The sequence below is a fragment of the Henckelia pumila genome, chromosome 3 (assembly GCF_033568475.1).
Source record: "Henckelia pumila isolate YLH828 chromosome 3, ASM3356847v2, whole genome shotgun sequence".
NCBI lineage: Eukaryota > Viridiplantae > Streptophyta > Magnoliopsida > Lamiales > Gesneriaceae > Henckelia > Henckelia pumila.
In genome coordinates this window covers 158,937,407-158,955,622 of record NC_133122.1, presented here as the reverse complement: position 1 = coordinate 158,955,622, position 18,216 = coordinate 158,937,407, and the positions used below count along the sequence as shown (strand labels likewise).

The window sequence follows — 18,216 nt, the reverse complement described above, 5'->3', positions numbered from 1 at the left end:
TAATTGCACAAAGTTCCGTGGAATTTTTATATGGAGCTGCGTTTTGCTTTTGGTTTATGTTTTTGTAAATTTGTCGCTCAAGAACAGATTATTATAGGTATTGTTTGTAATATCTAAAAAAAGTTATTATGGATTCTTTTTTTACAAATTTGTGAAGAAAATTTTCATATCAACTTATGAGAAAACATTTAATTTTTCAATATCTAAAGATGTATATATCGATCAATGTTAATTTATTTTATTTTTAGACCCGGGTTTCCAAAAATCATGAACTTTGCATAAAATAATGGTCTCTCAACAATCGGCGTCTAACTATTTTATAAGACTCAAACTCGAGACGTTGTTTAAATTAGGAAAGAGTTACGGCCATTCATGGGCAGTACTGTACGAATTGTCCTGTTTAATTATCTACTTTGTAATCAGTAGTGTGTATATATATGTATGTACCAATAGGAGTTGTAATACGTAGTGAGCTTTGTTAAACTTAATGCAATATAGTTCCAGGCAAGTCAAATCTTCTTTGGCACAATTAAAGAAGCACAGTAACCACAATTGATCAAGACACCAAATACAGTTTACAAATACACAAAGATGCAATCTAGCTAGCTTCGGGTAATGATTCACTATAATGGTGGGTTTTATTATAATAATATATATTATAGCTTCATAACACACTTGTCATGTATTTATTGGGAGTCGTGGTTACTTTTCTTGGAGCTCACTTTTGGGATCAACAGGTGCAAGAGTCGCAAGTGCAGTTGGATCCACACTTGCAAGTCTGCCCTCCCTCACTGCCAAAGCTTTGCCCACATGCCTCAGAATACCTGCAAATCATTCATTTATTAATGTTCCTTTATTCATTCCACAATCAACATTGAATTTATATATATATATATATAATGCATGTACTTTGGACTAAAATTACATTTGAATTTAAGCTAAGAAAATCAAATATTATGCAAGTCTTACATCTTTAATGGTGCAACCCCTCCAATGTTGATGGTAAAACTTGTGTCTTTCTCCACATCAGGATACATGCTACATCTGAAAAATGGTATCGATCAACAAAGAAAATCAGTCTCCGATATATATACTCATACACAAATGTATACGTACATATACATCGGGTGGATCGATTTTAGAATATTAACAATATGTGTGCGTGCTAATACGGTATATATGTAAAAATGATTTGTACAAAAAAAAAAAAAGAATCGAATTGATGGAATTTACCCGCAGCCATTTCCACACTTGCAGCTTGAGCCACATCCACAGTTTCCTCCGCAGTTGGACATTTTCGATAATAATATTGTTAGTTATATATATTATATGTTTGGAAATTTGAGTGAGTTACGTTGTTGCTGGAATTCTCAGCTGCTATTTATAGTACAATGGAAGTTGAGGTTAGGAATATTTCCACTATAAAAAAAGGTAGAGGTAATTAATCTTTGTAATTTCATCGATGAAATCAATGTGGGCATGTAAGCAATGACATCTTTTTTTTCAACTTTTTGTATGAGAAAGAAACAAGAACAATGAAATTGAGAAATTTTTTTTTTGGGGGGAAAAACAAGAAGAAGAATGAAAAATTAGAATATTATTATTGCTAGGTAAATGAAATGAAAATTTATTTTTGATTGAAAACTTTGAAATAATATTGGCATGTTTGTTGTGTTTCCGAAAAAAATGAGAATATTTTTGGAGAAGATAAACAAAGACAGCCATAATGTTTTCAGAGTATATAAAAATCAAATATTAAATTTTAATTTTTCTTAATCCATGAAGTCAATTTTTCTTATTTAACCTCGACCAGTTTGGATTCAATGGCTTTTTTTTTCTTTCAATCTTTTTTTTTTTTTTTTCTGTTTGTTGTAATTTTCATAATAGCTCATTTTCTTAGGTATAGCTCATTTGTCGTTATTATGTGTCATATATGTTTGCTACCACCAAGAATGCTCTAAATAATGTTTAAAAAAAATACTCCGAAATTCTTTGTCTATGCAGGTATAGATACAAGATCAGGGCCGCACTTGATATTTTTTAGGCTTGAAACGAGTTTTAGAAAATGGGCCCTCAAATAATACAATGCAATTTTTTAGTTAATGAGATGTTTCTCTAAATCAAACACCTAAAATTATAAAGTAAAATATAAACACCAAATAACATATAATATTCAAAATGTATGTAAAATAATCAAATAATATAAAATTTAAGTTTTTTTTTTCACCTAATATCGTTTTTAAGCCTTAAATATTGCTGAAGCCTAAAATAACTTATTGGGCCAATCAATATAGTTGGATTCCTTAAGAGTCAAATAAATTAAAACTATTTTTTGGACCTATACTTAATACTTAGTATAATTTTTTTGGGCCCTCTAATTACATGGGCCTGAGGCGGAGGCCTCTTGGGGCCAGCCTTAATTAAAACTATTTTTTGGACCTATACTTGATTTTTGATGAAAACTAAGATTATTATATACCTCATGACATTGTAGTAAAACATATTGAAAATAACAAAATAACGTGGTGGTCATTTTAAAAGAGCAAATTGGTGATAAATCCCCAAACCCAAACTTGACTTTGCCTTAACTCCCTACCCATAAGATTCTTTGCAATAGCTCCCTAGGACCACAAAACTTGAATATTTAATTGTTTAATTCTTGTACTAAATTTATGCTTTTTTATGATTAAAATATAAAGACTTTATGCTAAAATCTGAATATTTTGTGCTTATTCATGTTACAAAGAATTATCCGTAAAAATGGTATCAGAGTCTTAGGTTAATTATTCAGACATAATATTATTCGATAATTCATGCTTTTCTTTGTTGAGGAAAAGATTTTTTTAAAAAAAAGATGACTTCAAACGAAGGTTTGAATCAAGAGGATTTTATTCATATGAAATCCTATAAACAAGTTAATCTATTCACAATAGATTACTTACAACAGGTTGTGATTAATGATCTTAATTTTGAAGAAATAAAGAAAAATGATTTCTAACTCTCAATTTTTAGAGATTACCCCAGATTCCTCTAAACTCTCCGAAGATCTTAGAGAAATTCAAAAGACGGTACAATATTACAGCAATCAGCTGTATGAAATACCTCGACAAATTGAAGAAATCCTTAAGAAACAAGAAGAAATTCTTGGAAACCTAAAAGATCTTCAAAATAAAATCATAAATCTAGAACACACTTCGGGTTCTAGAAAAGGAAATACAGGAGGAAGGTTACCACTCTCATTTGGTACCGAACCTTTGTTACATCAGAAAGGTAAAACCAAAATGGTCCAAAAACTTTTAACCAATGATTAAATGATGATTAATCTTATAAAAGCAGTATAAGAGAAAAATACTATCTGATGACTACTTTAAAAAGATTAAATCTTGAGGATCTACAAGATCTTGCGGATTCTTTTGCAAATCTCAAAGTAGTAGATCTAAAAATAAATTTCCCTGAGGGTGAACAACCCATAGGGAATCCCCCAAGATATGTGGTTAAAACAGAAGAACCACATAGTGAGTTCCAGGTTGGAGAAAATTCGCATCCAGCAGGAACCAGATCAAGAAGGAGTAAAATCCCACTCCATCAAACTCCTTACGGAAAAACTTTTTTAGATCCAATGCATCCTTACGGGGTTATGTTAAACCTTGATGTTTTGGACTTCAAAAACAGAGAAGATCTTATAGATCATTGGACGTCAGCTATGAGAATAGCAGCAGGGAAATTAGATCTCAATAAAGAAGGATTCATTAAACTTCTAGAAATGAGTCTAATGGGATCTGTTAAGATCGCATGGGAGATGACTATGCCAGAAACTAAGGAATCAATCTTAGCAGGAGAATCCCTCAGCGAGATTGGAGAAAGAATGTCCACCCTATTTAAAGCACAATTCATAGGGGTAGACTATTTCAATAATCAAGATACAGAGAAAAAGTGAAGATATACTCAAGCTCTTTATAGCCTCGAGTTACATGATATCTGAAAGAGTGAGTGCCTGGTTAGCCAACTTGTGGCTAAGGGATTTTATGACTCTATGTAAAACAATCTTTTGTTTAATATAATTTACACTTTTATAATGGCATTGACTTTATCTTTCTTCATAATGTTATATTATGATATACTATTGTTGTTTTGATAAAAACCTTGAATATACTATAGTGTATGTAAGATATGGTAGCACATGGGGATGGCTATCATGAAATACATCTTATAGTCACTGTATATTCTAAACTATTCCTAGTCAATTGAGCTGTCCGCAAATAAGGATAAGGATTGCTCAAGATTGAGACTAGCATTTGCGATGCCGAGTACCACGTTTTATTGGTATGGAACATAGAGATGTTCAAAGCATGCAAATGGATATTCATATGATGAATGATCGAACTACCCTATTCGGACTTTCCAAGTGGTTATCACTTATCGAGTGGATAAAGTCCGCGGTTTTGGTTGTACACCATTAGTCCTTATTACTTGAAACATCATTGAGACTCTATATGCTAGTACTGTACTTTGACTCGTTTACCGACTCTATTGGGGTCATCAGGTATCGGGATTGGGTACAGTTACGACACATATAGGAGTCGATGCTTTGTTGTCAAAGATTCACCACATACTTGCGAGTGTGGATATCCTATGCGATCTGAGGAGATATTAGTGTGACGAATCTCTGGCCAGAGTACATGATGTGTTTTAGGTTACTTGGTGTTCCTAGTAACACATGCGATGTCACTAATAGATCTCCAAGATGTTATGCATAGTTATCGAATCTCGAACGACTCTCGATGTACCAATGGTTGTTGATTCGATCGGGATATTTGGTTGAAGGGACCGTACTGTACGCTAACCAGAATCTACTGGTTCTTGCAGGCACTATCAGTAATACCTAGGGAATCATGGGGCGATGTTGCTAGGCGCTCTTACCATGATTCGATGGGTAAGTCGGAAATTGTTGTTTCGAGTCACAAGGAGTTGTGAGCCCACGGCTAGCTATATTCCTGAACCATTGAGGGTTACACAAGTAATGGATTACTAAAACCCCGTAGAGATAGTTAAATTTAAAGAGTTAAATTTAATGAAAGAGAAGTTGGACTTCTTAACTAAAGGGAGTGGGATTTCCTAAAATGACATAGGGATGGGCATTTTTGGAAATCACTGAATTCGGATTCGGAAAAATTATCTTGACTTTAAAAGATGCAGAAATGGTTTCTGTGCACATTGGTAAAATCAGTTTATCAATCGGAGTCACGATGAATTTTATATTAATTTTTAGAACAACGGGCTTGGCTTGTTGGGCTTAAGTTATGGATTATGGGCCCTAAGGAGTTAGAGTCCAAATATAATTATAACTTAATCCAGTCTAGAAATTATCTATAAATAGGACTGCAGTGTTCGAAAATCATATAGCATTCAGTCCTGAATTTTCGAAATTTCAGTCTATATTATTAAAGAGGATTTTCGAATTCTCTGTCCCTTTCGGAGAAAATTCGGTCTTGTGATTTTTGTAAAAATTACAATCCGGATTAACAGATCATATCTGTTTATTCTCTACGCAAACTTCTGATTGATTTCTAGTGCAGTCAATCAGAGGGTTTTGTTTTCTATTCGTGGACCTGATTGAAGAAACGTTCGTTCATCAGTTCCGGGGATATACAACAAGAGCAGATTAAATTTTGTTGGTGTCCATAATCTCGCTTCGAGATTTTAAGGTAAAATATTTAATTGTGATTATTTATTTTACTTACACAAATTTAATCGTAAAAGTTTTGATACCCAGATATGGAATCGTTCCATATTAATAAAATAAAATTTTTAAACTTCCGCTGCACCTGGTATCAATTCTAATTGATCTGAACAGCGTTTTCCAACAATATCTGCTTAGTTGATGAATACATTATGTTATTCACTAAATATAGATGGAATTCGGGAGTTGAGGAAAATATAGCTATTCAGCTATTTTTTGCAAAAATGCCAAGTCCCTGGAGAGAAATGCTGATTAAAGAATATGTTCCAGGCAATCTTGATACATTGGCAAGACATGCCTCCTTTTTGAAAGGAAAATTAGCAGAATGGTGCCATATGGCAGCATTACAGAAGAACTACAAGAAAATAAGGGGTATAGATAAGCGTACACCTTTGTGTTGTAGAAAAAATGATCTTCCAACGATCATTGAAAACAGATCACAGGGATTTAAAAGGAAGAAATTCAGAAATAATCCCTATAATAAAAGAATGAAAAGTTCTTGGAAACCAAGAACATTTTGGTCCAAACAAAAGGCCAGATCCTATAGATCAGGTAAAAGAAGTGGACCTACAAGAACATCCCCAGCAACAGGCTCATCACAAAGCATGGGAAGAACATCATCAAGAAAAACTTTCAGAAGAACTCATACAAGAGCAAGTGAAAGTTTCAAGGATTGCAACTGCTGGACATGTGGAGCAAGAGGACATATATCTATAAATTGTCCAGAAAATGAGAAAAAAAGAGTTAAACTCTTTGAAGCAACACCAGATATGGATGATGCGGTCTTCTTTCAAGATCTAGTCCAAGTATATCAATTTGAGGATATCCCCTCAGATGAAAGCATATACGAAGAAGAGATATTGTTTAGTCGAGAAGTTTCTGAACATGAATCAGAATCAGAATCAGAGTAAAGAGGAAGTGTTTCACCATGAAACACATGAAAGTTTGGCTAGGTTCTTTAGTCAAACCACGATATCTCATAATATGGTCCAAAGGATTATGAGAGAAAATCCAACATTACAGAAGTACCAAGGATTTTTGGCAGGACAAGTTGAAAGAGTCTTAGGAAACCTAGGGCTAAGACAAAGAAGACATAATTTGATTTATAAGGTATCCAGAAGGGAAATGGCGATCCCTATGGAACTAACCAGTAATCAAATTGAAATGCAGATAATTCCCTTTGAAGAAATTCGAGAAGAATTACAGAAATTAAAAGCAGAAGTAGCAAAGACAATGTCTTGGATTCATATTGGAGCAATCCAGATTATGATCAAGGCTACTTTTAAATAGGGAATAGATTCACCCATAGATATCGTAGTATGCGATAAAAGAATGGGAAATATACAAGATGCGATTCTAGGAACTATCTCGGGAAATTTATGTGCAGGAAAAATTGTGGGAGTTATTTATCCAAGAATAGCCTACAATTTAGCTGATAGAGATTTTAGTTGAGCCTTGACTTTGCATCAAAACTTCAAGGAAAAAAGACTAATGAAAGAAGGTAATAGGCCATATTCTATTACGTATCAAATTTCATATGCTCTTTTTAATACTCACCATTCTGAATTATTTATTAGAAATGAGTTCATTGAAATTCCAGAGATCTTTGGGAAAGTTGCTCAAGCAATATATCCGGAAAGAATCGAGTTTCCTTTAATTTAGGAAACAGACATTCAAATTCAAGACAGACTGGTTCTATACAGAGACCTTAAAATAGAACCCCAAAGTTTATCTTTCCAAGGAGACAGAATGACAAGCAGGAGATGGGACAAATCTCCTATTCAAGAAATTCCACCAGAAGAAAAAGAGTTTTCTATAATAGGAAAACTTAGATCTCCAGAAGGATTGAAAGAAGTGAAAATAGTATTCGAAATTACAAGTCATCGGAACTTGTTCCCTTGTAACTCGATTTACTATTTGGAACAACAGGAAAAAGAAACTTACCAAGGAGTGATAAATATTGGAGAATTGGAAGTTCAAATCTAGGGAATTCCAGGAAAAGAAATAGATCAACGCATTCTTGGTCTAGAATTCCTGGAGGACCATAAACCATGGGAACGCCTTGAAAAATGAATAGAGTTCATGGCAAAAAAAAAAGACTTGGAGAATTCAATAAGAATTCTACGAAATGGAAAACCAAGAGAATTGGATAAGGGACAATCCCTTAATCAGATTCGAGAACTCTGTTCACAGATAGAGGAAGAAGCAACAGTTGAAATTAGTAAGTCATGAACATGATTTACTAGAACGCATTGAAGAAGTAGAAAGGAGTAACCATACTCTACCTTCTGAGGTCTTAGGGAAACTAAAGGTAAATAGTCTTAATCGGATTACTGAGTTACAACACAGTCTGTTAAAAATGGCGGGGCCATTTAGTAATCCCTTTAAAAAATGACAACAAGTCCTTTCTCCATATACATTCGGATAGGGATGTTATATGAACAATATAAGGCTGAGTATTTTGCAGCTTATATTGACTCGGGAGCAGGAATTTGTACAGCAAAAAGAGAAGTCTTCCCTGAAGAATGTGAAGAGGAATTGCCAAAAATTACTGGACGAGATTTCTATCGAAAAATTTTAATTCTTTGCAAAGGAATAAAACAAGCAGAGATCCTTATGGGAGGTGTAGGTCAAACACCTTGGTACAAGGTAAAAACACCACCAATCTATTTCCATGATACAGGAGCTGATATCCTATTAAAAAATAACTTCTTACAAATGTTTAAGAAGTACACACAAGACAATGAGTCAAGAAGACTTATGTTCACTACAATTTGTGAGAATAAAATTATCGTTCAAAGACTCAAGGTTGCTTTTTATCGACAATTGCCGATAATATTTCGCAGCCAGCATGGTGATAAAGGACAACTTTTTCACCCAAAAATGAAAGATCCAAGAAGGTTTGGAGAAACCATGTTGAAAATAACAACAGAACAAGAACTCCAAACAGAGGATATGGAGTTTTTCAAGGTAACTCTAAATCACAGAGATATAGAGTTAGAGAATAAAGTATCCCTTGAAGATGTCAAAAAGAGGCTCAAAGAAAGTTACAACGAGCATCCATTGGCATGGTGGGATAGAAATCAACTCAAAGCCAGTCTTACTCTAAAGGAAGGCAAAGAGTATGAATTCGTCAGATATAAGCCTATCCCGATGAACATAGCAGATCAAAAGGATATGAAAATGATTATCAAGAAACATTTGGACCTTGGTTTAATCAAAGAAGGAGTTTCACCATATAGCAGCCCAGGTTTTCTGGTTAGAAATCATGGTGAAATAAAAAGAGGGAAACCCAGGCTAGTTATTAACTACCAAGGTATTAATAAAATCCTGGATTTTGATGGGTACTTCATACCGAGTAGAGAACACCTAATTAGCTGTGTACGAAATGCTAGAGTGTTCTCAAAATTTGATTGTAAGTCTGGATTTTACCAGATTCGAATGGAAGAAGGAAGTAAGAAATTCACAGCCTTCTCTACTCCACAAGGACACTATATTTGGAAAGTTATGCCTATGGGATTAGCTAATGCACCCCAGATATTTCAAAGAAAGATGGATAACCTTTTTAAAGATTATTTCAACTTTATGTTTGTTTATATTGATGATATTCTTATAGCATCAAAAAATATAGACGAACACGTTAAACACTTAGAGATTTTCTCTAAAATTTGTAAACAAGAAGGACTGGTTTTATCTGAAAAGAAAGCATTCATATCAACGAGGAAAATTGAATTCCTCGGTATTGAGATTGATGAAACTGGAATAATTCTACAACCCCATATTGTGGAAAAGGTAAAGAATTTTCCAGATAAACTCAAAGATGTAAAACAACTCCAGAGTTTTCTTGGAGTAGTTAATTTTGCAGGGATGTTCATTAACAATCTAGCAATGTACAGAAAGGTGTTCAGTCCTTTGTTAAAAAAAGGATGCTAGGTTTATATGGACCGATGACCATACTAAAGGGGTAAACCAATTAAAAGAGATATGTAAGAATCTCCCAAAAATGGCTATACCCGTAGATGAAGATGATCTGGTATTATTTACGGATGCCAGCAACGATTGGTGGGCAGCAGTCCTTACCAAAATCACTCCAGATGGGGAAATACCATGCAGATACTATAGCGGTCTTTTTTCAAAATCTGAGGCCATTAGATGGCATATCAACGAGAAGGAATTTTATGCAGTTAAAAGGGCTTTTGAAAAATGGCCATTATTTTTACTTGCTGAAAAATTCACTCTGAAGGTTGATAACACCCAGGTAAAAGCTTTTCTAAAAAATAAGATTGAATCTAAACCTGAGAAAGCTAGGTTATTAAGATGGCAAGCATTATGTCAAAATTATATTTTTGATATTGTTATTATTAAATCTCATGAAAATATTCTTACAGATTTCTTAACAAGAGATAAAAGGCAGTGACGTGGATTCCATCATGAAAATGCAGAGGCATCTCAGGGAACACCTTGGGTTGCTTCAAAACGAGTTCAACCAGTTAGCCATTAATGCTGAAATGGCCGGCAGGTTACAACAAGCTGATCGGATCAAATTATCTAATCGAATTACAGGATGTATGCAAGCTCAAACACAACTATGGGCTGCTATTCAAGGGCCAATTGTGAAGGCTATAGAAAAACCATTGGTTTTACAAGAACAAGAAATACAACCACCGGTTGTGAAACAAGATGTTGAGGAATCCAAAACTCAAGAAACAAGTGCTAATATATCATCAGCCTTTGATGATCTGGATGAAGCAACAATTGATGAGGATAACTCATCAAGTCAACCCTCCGCCTCTGGGATAAAAGAGGAAGAGATCAATCTTAGGCCCAACACTGACATGGGCAAATCTAAGATTGATAATAATCCATCTATTATTTCTCCATTCCAGGTTTATCAACAAAGGTGGGAGAAATTGAATACAAGGAATGAAATCAACCCGAACACTTGCAGGGTTGATTTTGCAGGAATATATCCAAGGGTTTGGCTAAAAAATAATGTCAATCCTAAAGATGTAAAACTCTGGTATGAATTTGGAGCTTTGGCCTCAGTTTATACAACGTCACCAAGCTTCCCGGAGATATCACAGTTACCAAAATGGATCCAGGAAGCAGTCCAAGAAACATGGGCAAATAATGATCATTTGTCCAGAGGAGATGTGCTTGAGTTATACTTTTTTAGTGCAGCTCCAGAACCAACAGTGAAAGGATCACACGAACCCTTTCATTTCATCAAGCTGAGTAGACCTGATATAAACAGTCATAAATTTATCAAGAATCCTAAAACAGAAGAAATACCCTTGGTGTCCACTTTCGGGGAAAATGAGATCTCAACCAGAAGGGCATGGGGTATTTGGGTCTGTCTTACTGAGATAGACAAAGTCAAGTTTCCATTCAATTTTTATCAGAATTCTATGAATGGATCGTTCCTGTTGAACACAATGACAGGAAAAACTACAGCATTTGCGGAAGAACTCTTCGAAAAGAAGAGAAATCTTTTGTGGAATAGCAAGCTGCCGGGGAGTAAAGAAACTCGCCGAAAATTTTGTAACATGGCTCATATTGGACGATGGTCAGAGAATATCTGCCCAGAATAACCAAATCAGAAGAAGCCAGAATTTGGAAAAACCTTTAGACCCCGAACGGATCGAAAGGATTTTTCCGAGACAAGCAAAGGTGGACAAGGACCACCGAAGATGCGTTTTCACAGGGGCCTACTTCAAAAGCAAAAGATGCCCCGAAAACAATAAAGCAGGCATGTGAGGAGAATAAAGCCAAAAGAAAGTGGCAGGCATGTGATTCTTCCATTAATAAAAGATGCCATCAATAATGGCATAAAAAATTCCAGACAGCTGCCTTCTCCACTAGTAAAAGATGTAATCAATAATGGCATAAAGAAATACAAGACAGCAGTGAGATTCCCTGAAGTTTTTCGGTGAAACGAGTAGAACTACAACTATAAATACAGGCATTTGAGGAAGCTGAAGATATCGATCATTCCCTTCGGTTTTCTTACAAATAAATTGTTGTAATATTTCTCTTTCTATTGTATTAAGTTTTATTTTATGTATTTCAAGAACAAGGCTACTATGAGTAGCTAAACAAGTTGTCTTCTCCTCTTCAAAGGAGTTGATTTATGTAATAATATTATGTCTGAATAAATTTCCTAAATCTCTCGTTCTTCATGCTCATATTTTATAATTAAATTTATATACCATACGCCTTAAGGTAGAAAACGAATTAAGGCTGTACTGGGTGTCGTTGAAGGAGCTTGTGCAGAAACCATCTGTTGCGACTGCGTGGTTGGAGTGTGAGGAGCACTTCGTAAAATTCGGCAGGTATGACCCGACGACATTATGGTCAAAGAGGTATTTAAATTTAATTCATCTTACGGAAGCATGTTGGACCCTAATCTGGAGTATATCGGCTGGAAACCTTGCGTAACTAATAGTCTTGCATGGTCGGGACTGGTTCGATAGGTATAACAAAGCCACATACAAAAGATTAGTTTTAATTATATTTTAATTCAAATATGGGGACCACTAGGGAGTGAAAATAAAGAAAAAGGTGGGTAGAGAGTTAAGTTAAAGAAAATTTTGGTAGTGGGAAGTTTAAAATAATTTGCCCATTTTAAAATTCGAGCGAGACATAAAAAAAACTAAATGAGGGTCATTTTAAATTTATATCTGGTTTTGTATGGAGATAATAGGGGGAAAGTTTGTCCTCCTCCAAGATTAATAGGATACAGTTTTTTTCAAGCCATGATTGTATGTTGTTGCTTGTACTTAGATCATCTCCAACCACAAACATCATTTTGGTGCAAGTTCTGCACTAAATAGTGCAATTTTTGCACCAAACAATACATCCATCTCCAATCCATTTATATGAAATCTTACACCAAAAGGAATATTCTTGAAATATTCTCTTTATTTTACATATATTATTCTAATTTGGTATTTGTAACCCAATTTACATTTTTATTTTAATTATTTAGTATTTATTTAAATAAATATTAAATTTCATTAATAATTAAATATTTATTGATAAAATTAATTAATTATTATATTAAATATTTTTGTTCTAATATTTAATTTTTAAAACAATAAATTAAATATTAAATTATTATTCAAGAAAATAAAATTTAATAATTAAAAATTAATAAAAAAAAAGAGGCTGCGCCAAATTTCCTGCGCCATATTTGGCGCATGATTAGTGGGGGCGCTATTTTGGTGCTGAAAATAGCGCCCCCGTTGGACTTCAATTCTGCACCAAAATGGTGCATTTGATGCTCTTATATGTAACAAAATCTCTTAACGTACGTATCAAGTTTGATAATGCAAAGGGTTGGAAAATAATAAAATAATTAAATAAATAAAATTTAGTTTAGTACTTGTTTCACACGACATTGACAAACACAGATCGTGTTATAATTACTTTTAAGAATAAGCTCACGTATATTAATTTTGTGAGATATATTTTTTATTTGACTCGATCCATGATTATGAAAAAATATTATTTTTTTATGTCAAAAATATTACTTTTCACTCTGCATGTGGATCAGGTTGACCCGTTTAAGAGATATAGATAAGTGAGATCGTTTTACACGAGAGCTATCATAGAAAAAAAATACAATGTTTGTGATCCTTAGAAAAAATAGAGGAGATAACCTTTTTAAATTATTTTAAAATTAAATTATAATTTTTTTGAAAATGAAATGTTAAGAAAGAAAATTGTATGTAAAGATAAATGTGGATTATGGAGTTGGGTGGTTAAATGATATTTTTGGAATTATAAAAAAAAATTAGTACATATCAAAATTTGATTATTTTAGGTTATATTTGGATTTAACTTTCAAGGACTTGAGTGCATGTGAATTTGATAACCATAATGTTGGATCCTTCCATTTTGGTGATAATAAAATAATATATTATTGTTATAGTGTTTGTCGCCTTATTCATTATACAACAGGTATCGACCGCTTACAGTGAAGACTCACATCGACCGCTTAAAAGGAGAATCGACCGTTCAAGATTACAAGCATTCAGTTTTCTATACCGGTCTTAGCACAAATTTTACATTTACCGGTTACTTGCTCAAGATCTTGTCTACCGTTCACATAAGAAGTCTACCGCTCATATGATATGTCTACCGATCTCGATAAGTATCAACTGCTTGAAGGTTTTTCAACCGATCAGTACTTCAACAGGCTCTGCTCAACGGCTATCTAATAAGACATCTTTAATGCAAAAGTCATGAGGATTTATTAGCCGTCTGAAGCATTAATGAAGAGAGATGAGACGAATGGACAGAATTGCAACAAACAGATATTGCAAGTACTATTATTCAAATTCCAGCAGTCATTGCCTCTGAAAAATGAGAAAAATGTCTCAATCAAGCATTTATTAATAGAATAAAATATTGGACTTCTAAACATCTAAAGGCCAGCCGTATTTAATGAACAATAAAGACGTTGAATATCATGGTGCTATAAATATTTGAATATTGCTCAAAGAATCAAGAAGAACGAAGATTACTATCTGAAAAACCTTAGCAATCTCTTTGAGCACTTTTACTTGAAGATATTCATCCTGCTCATATCAACCCTCACTTATCAGAAAAAGTATTTGATCATCTAAGGATCTTTCAAGGTTACTCAAATCCAGCCATTGATTGAAAAACACAAGAATATTCAAGGGATTTGAGAATCTGAGTTTGAAGAACTCAGTCAGAATCATGGTATCAAAAAAAGTTTGATAAGATCTTAGAATCTTATCTTTGAAAATCTAGGAGTTCCATTATAGGCAGTGTCTAAGTTCTATTTTCGGATTGGGTGAATTACAAGACGTTGTAGTTACCAAAGTTTTTTAGTGAATTCCTTTCTGTGTGGAAGAAGGGGAGATATAGAAGAAGATTACCTTCGAATTTCCATAAACTCTTGACTCATTTACTTTACTGCATTGTACTTCTTTACCGGTCGATATCACCTATGTTTGTGAGCTCTTTCTACACTTATTTTCTAGTTGCTCACACAACCTAGGAAGTTGAGAAAAACGGTTGAGTGAATTAACATTCACTCAACTCTTATCATTTTAAGCAAAATATTTTAAAGTGTGCATTCAACCCCTTCCCCTCTACATACACCCGATCCCCAACAAGTGGTATAAGAGAGTGTATTTTCTCAACTGATGATATCTACTTCTTAATCATGACTTCTTTCAACAAAATACATATGTTTTCAAAATAAGAATATGATGATTGAAAGATTCGCATGCAGTTACATCTGACCGCTCAAGATGGTGACATGTGGTATGTCATTACTGATGGACCAGTGAAGATCCTTAAAGACAACACTGCTGTAGCGATTTCAAGTGGAGAACCACAGATGGTGGAGAAATACAGATCTGAATGGACAACCGAAGATAATAAGAAATCCTACCTTGAAAACGTCGCAAAAGATATCATTTACAAGACGCTGGACAAAAACATGTTTAGCAAAATCAAGACGTGCTCAATAGCCAAAGAGATCTGGGAGAAGCTTACTCAAATCTGTGACGGCAATGACCAGACCAAGGAAAATAAACTCACAGTTGCCATTTAGAAATTCTATAATGCCAGGATGAAGCCAGGAGAAACCATGGCTGAGTTTGATGAAAGATTTATTAGTATTATTTGTGAACTTATTTCTTTGGGCAAAACATATTCTTATCGTGAAATTGCTTTGAAGGTGATTAGAGTGTTACCCAAAGAGTGGGAAGTCAAGATGATAGCAATGAGGAAATGCAAAGACATTAGAAAACTTGAGCTTCACGACTTATTAGGAGACCTTAAAGCTTACGAGTTTGAGCTAGGGATTAGAACAGAAGAGGAGCCTTCAACCTCTCATCCCAGCAAGGTACTAGCCACGATCGTCGCTTGTCAACAAGTTGAAGAAACCTTAGAAAGAAGACAACCGAGCAACTAAGCAACGAGGCGATGTCACTCTTCATCTCTAGGTTTGGTAAATTTATGCGCAAAAATCAAACAAAATTTTCTAAACCCTATTATAAAAAGGACCATACAAACGATGGTCCTGCTTGTTTTAAATGTGTGAAGAAAGGCCATTTTATTGCAGATTGTACCGAGCCAAGGACTGATGAAAAGAAACCACATTTTGAGAAGAATAAAGGAAAGGAGGAAAGGAGAAATTTCATAAAGAGAAGGGAATGAAAGGTACTATTAGCTGATGACAACAAAATTAAATAGGCAGAGACTGACTCAGAATCATCCAGCTCTGCTAGTTCATCAGAAGACAGTGATGATGATGAGAAGGTGCAGTGTCTGATGGCTAATTCTCAACATGGAGACGAAGCATATAAGGTATTTGACTTTAGCTCTTTTGAATTCACACGCGTGGACCTAGTCACTGCACTTCACGAAATGGCCAATGAGTACCAGAAGCTCTCTATATCATTTGAGGATGTGAAAGAAAAAAAAGCAAGTCTTATTGATAAGTCAAGTGGTTCTAGCTGCTCGCAGGGAAACAAAACTTGACAGTCTAAGGGCAAAGCTAAGTCTTCTAGCAACTGAGAATGATAACATGAGACGAGTGTTCCAAGCCACTTTGAATGAAAATCAAAAGTTGCTTAAGACAATCAAATCTTGGAACCAGTTTTCTACCTCATTAAGTAAGATGCATGAGAATAAAAAACAAGCAGGTGACAGGACCAGCTTGGGATATGATTCAAATGATTGCAATCCTATTAAGTACTCAATCGAATTTGGGCAAAGTGAAAAGAACCTAACTCGTAATTTTTTTTTTAAATATTGCATATACCATACATATATGCATCTATACTTAAAATAGTTTTCATAAAATTTAATGCATAATAAAAAGCGTTTTCATGTCAAAATTTAAATTCTCGAACACATTATATATCCACGTGTAAGTATTCAAAAACGTTAAATGCGGAAAATAGTTTGATACAATTTTAAATCCTTGAAACATAAAAGCGCGAAGGTCACGGGTGTGCTAGCTTGCCACGAATGCTCAGAGGTCCTCGCCGCCAGTTGGGACCACAACCTCTTGACTAACATCATACTCACCTGCACAACATTTAGATCTAGTGAGCCTAAAGGCCCAGCATGCTCTACCTTTAATAACAAGTACTGCTAAATAAAACCATATGTAGCACATAACATATATAAAAATAACCTGAGGATTCTAATGCATGCATGATCGTAAAATCGTATGCATAAACTGCGTCGTAATCTAAATCATAACATAATATGTAAAATAATACATATTATAAGCATTGACATGTCATAAACATAAAAATAATTTTCTGTGGGTCATATCAGTGAAGTGTAACCTAATTCGATTGATAATCTAAATCCATCGTACGTGGTGGAGGCCTGTGGGGTATACCCCTAACGCCCTATGCCACTTCACCCAACCTTTGGGGATCCATAGACTCATAATCGTAAGTGGAAAGGTCATCGGACTATTTTTTTTTGTCACTGGCTAGTACGAGTTGTTGCCCCTTAACTAAAGCCATAAACTTGGACTGACTCATTAACATTTATACTGGCCCAAAAATACTTAGACTAGCTCAATCACATTTAAAATGACCCAATCAGACTTAGATTGACACAATAGTACTTAGTCCAACTTAAAACTTAGCCCAACCAAATAATTAAACAACTTAGGCTCATTAACAAATTTAGTTCAATTATTAAATTAAACCTCCAATAAATATCTTAAGCCCAATAAGCTTGGCTCAATAACTAAATCAATTCATTCAAGCTCAAATAACACTTTATCCCAAATAAACAACTAAGCCCAATAAATAAATTAAACCCAATAAATATTTTACACCCAATAACTAAATTAAGCCCAATGAACATCTTAGGCCCAATAATAAATTTGACCCAATAAATAAACTAAACACTTAGGCTCTTAAATAAATTACGCGGCCCAACATAAAAGAATCCAGAATCAAACCATAACATATGACCCTAATACACTTTATCCGACCCGGACAACCCACTCGACCGAGCCCTGCCTGAGCTGCCCGCTAGATAGACTACCCTTACAACCATCCAACTGTTCACCTAGTCGACACTAGTTCAAGACATCTTAAACCAACACCTAAAGGGACCTAATCCAACCATCAACCATTGAACAACAACTAAGACCTAGCCATGGTAGAAAAATCATCCACAATACATAAAAACGTGAATAATGCATGAGTTAAAATTTGAGCTATCATATCCACATATAAATGCAAAAAAAAAAATTTAATCATCGAAACAGTGAATATATTGATCTAAACGGTGTGAGTAAGGAAGCGTATAACATGAATTTGCATTTAAAATGCACGAAAAATTTATATGATTGCGGTTGCGTTTATCGAGACTCAAAAATCTCTTAATCATCCAATTTTGGAAGCTCAAATACCTAAACTGTTGATTTCTGCCCCTAAATATCCTCAACTAGCTTTCGA

General features: G+C 34.3%; 1 protein-coding gene across 1 annotated transcript; it reads right to left on the bottom strand.

Moving 5' to 3' along the window:
• Positions 1 to 619: 619 nt before the first annotated feature.
• Positions 620 to 1,309, bottom strand: LOC140886113 (metallothionein-like protein type 2). The gene is made up of 3 exons (XM_073292617.1): positions 1,234 to 1,309; positions 970 to 1,044; positions 620 to 824 (listed from the first exon to the last, which is right to left on the bottom strand). The coding sequence occupies exons 1-3, from the start codon at positions 1,293 to 1,295 to the stop codon at positions 731 to 733; spliced, it is 231 nt and encodes a 76-aa protein (XP_073148718.1). The 5' UTR covers positions 1,296 to 1,309; the 3' UTR covers positions 620 to 730.
• Between the last annotated feature and the right edge of the window lie 16,907 nt (positions 1,310 to 18,216).

What these genes read in the sequence shown, in the direction of transcription:
- LOC140886113 (XM_073292617.1), bottom strand. Translation starts at nt 1,295, where the DNA reads ATGTCCAACTGCGGAGGAAACTGTGGATGTGGCTCAAGCTGCAAGTGT. An exon ending in AAGTGTGGAAATGGCTGCGG is followed by an intron (nt 1,045 to 1,233) that starts GTAAATTCCATC and finishes ACCATTTTTCAG; the next exon opens with ATGTAGCATGTATCCTGATG. An exon ending in GGGGTTGCACCATTAAAGAT is followed by an intron (nt 825 to 969) that starts GTAAGACTTGCA and finishes AATGATTTGCAG; the next exon opens with GTATTCTGAGGCATGTGGGC.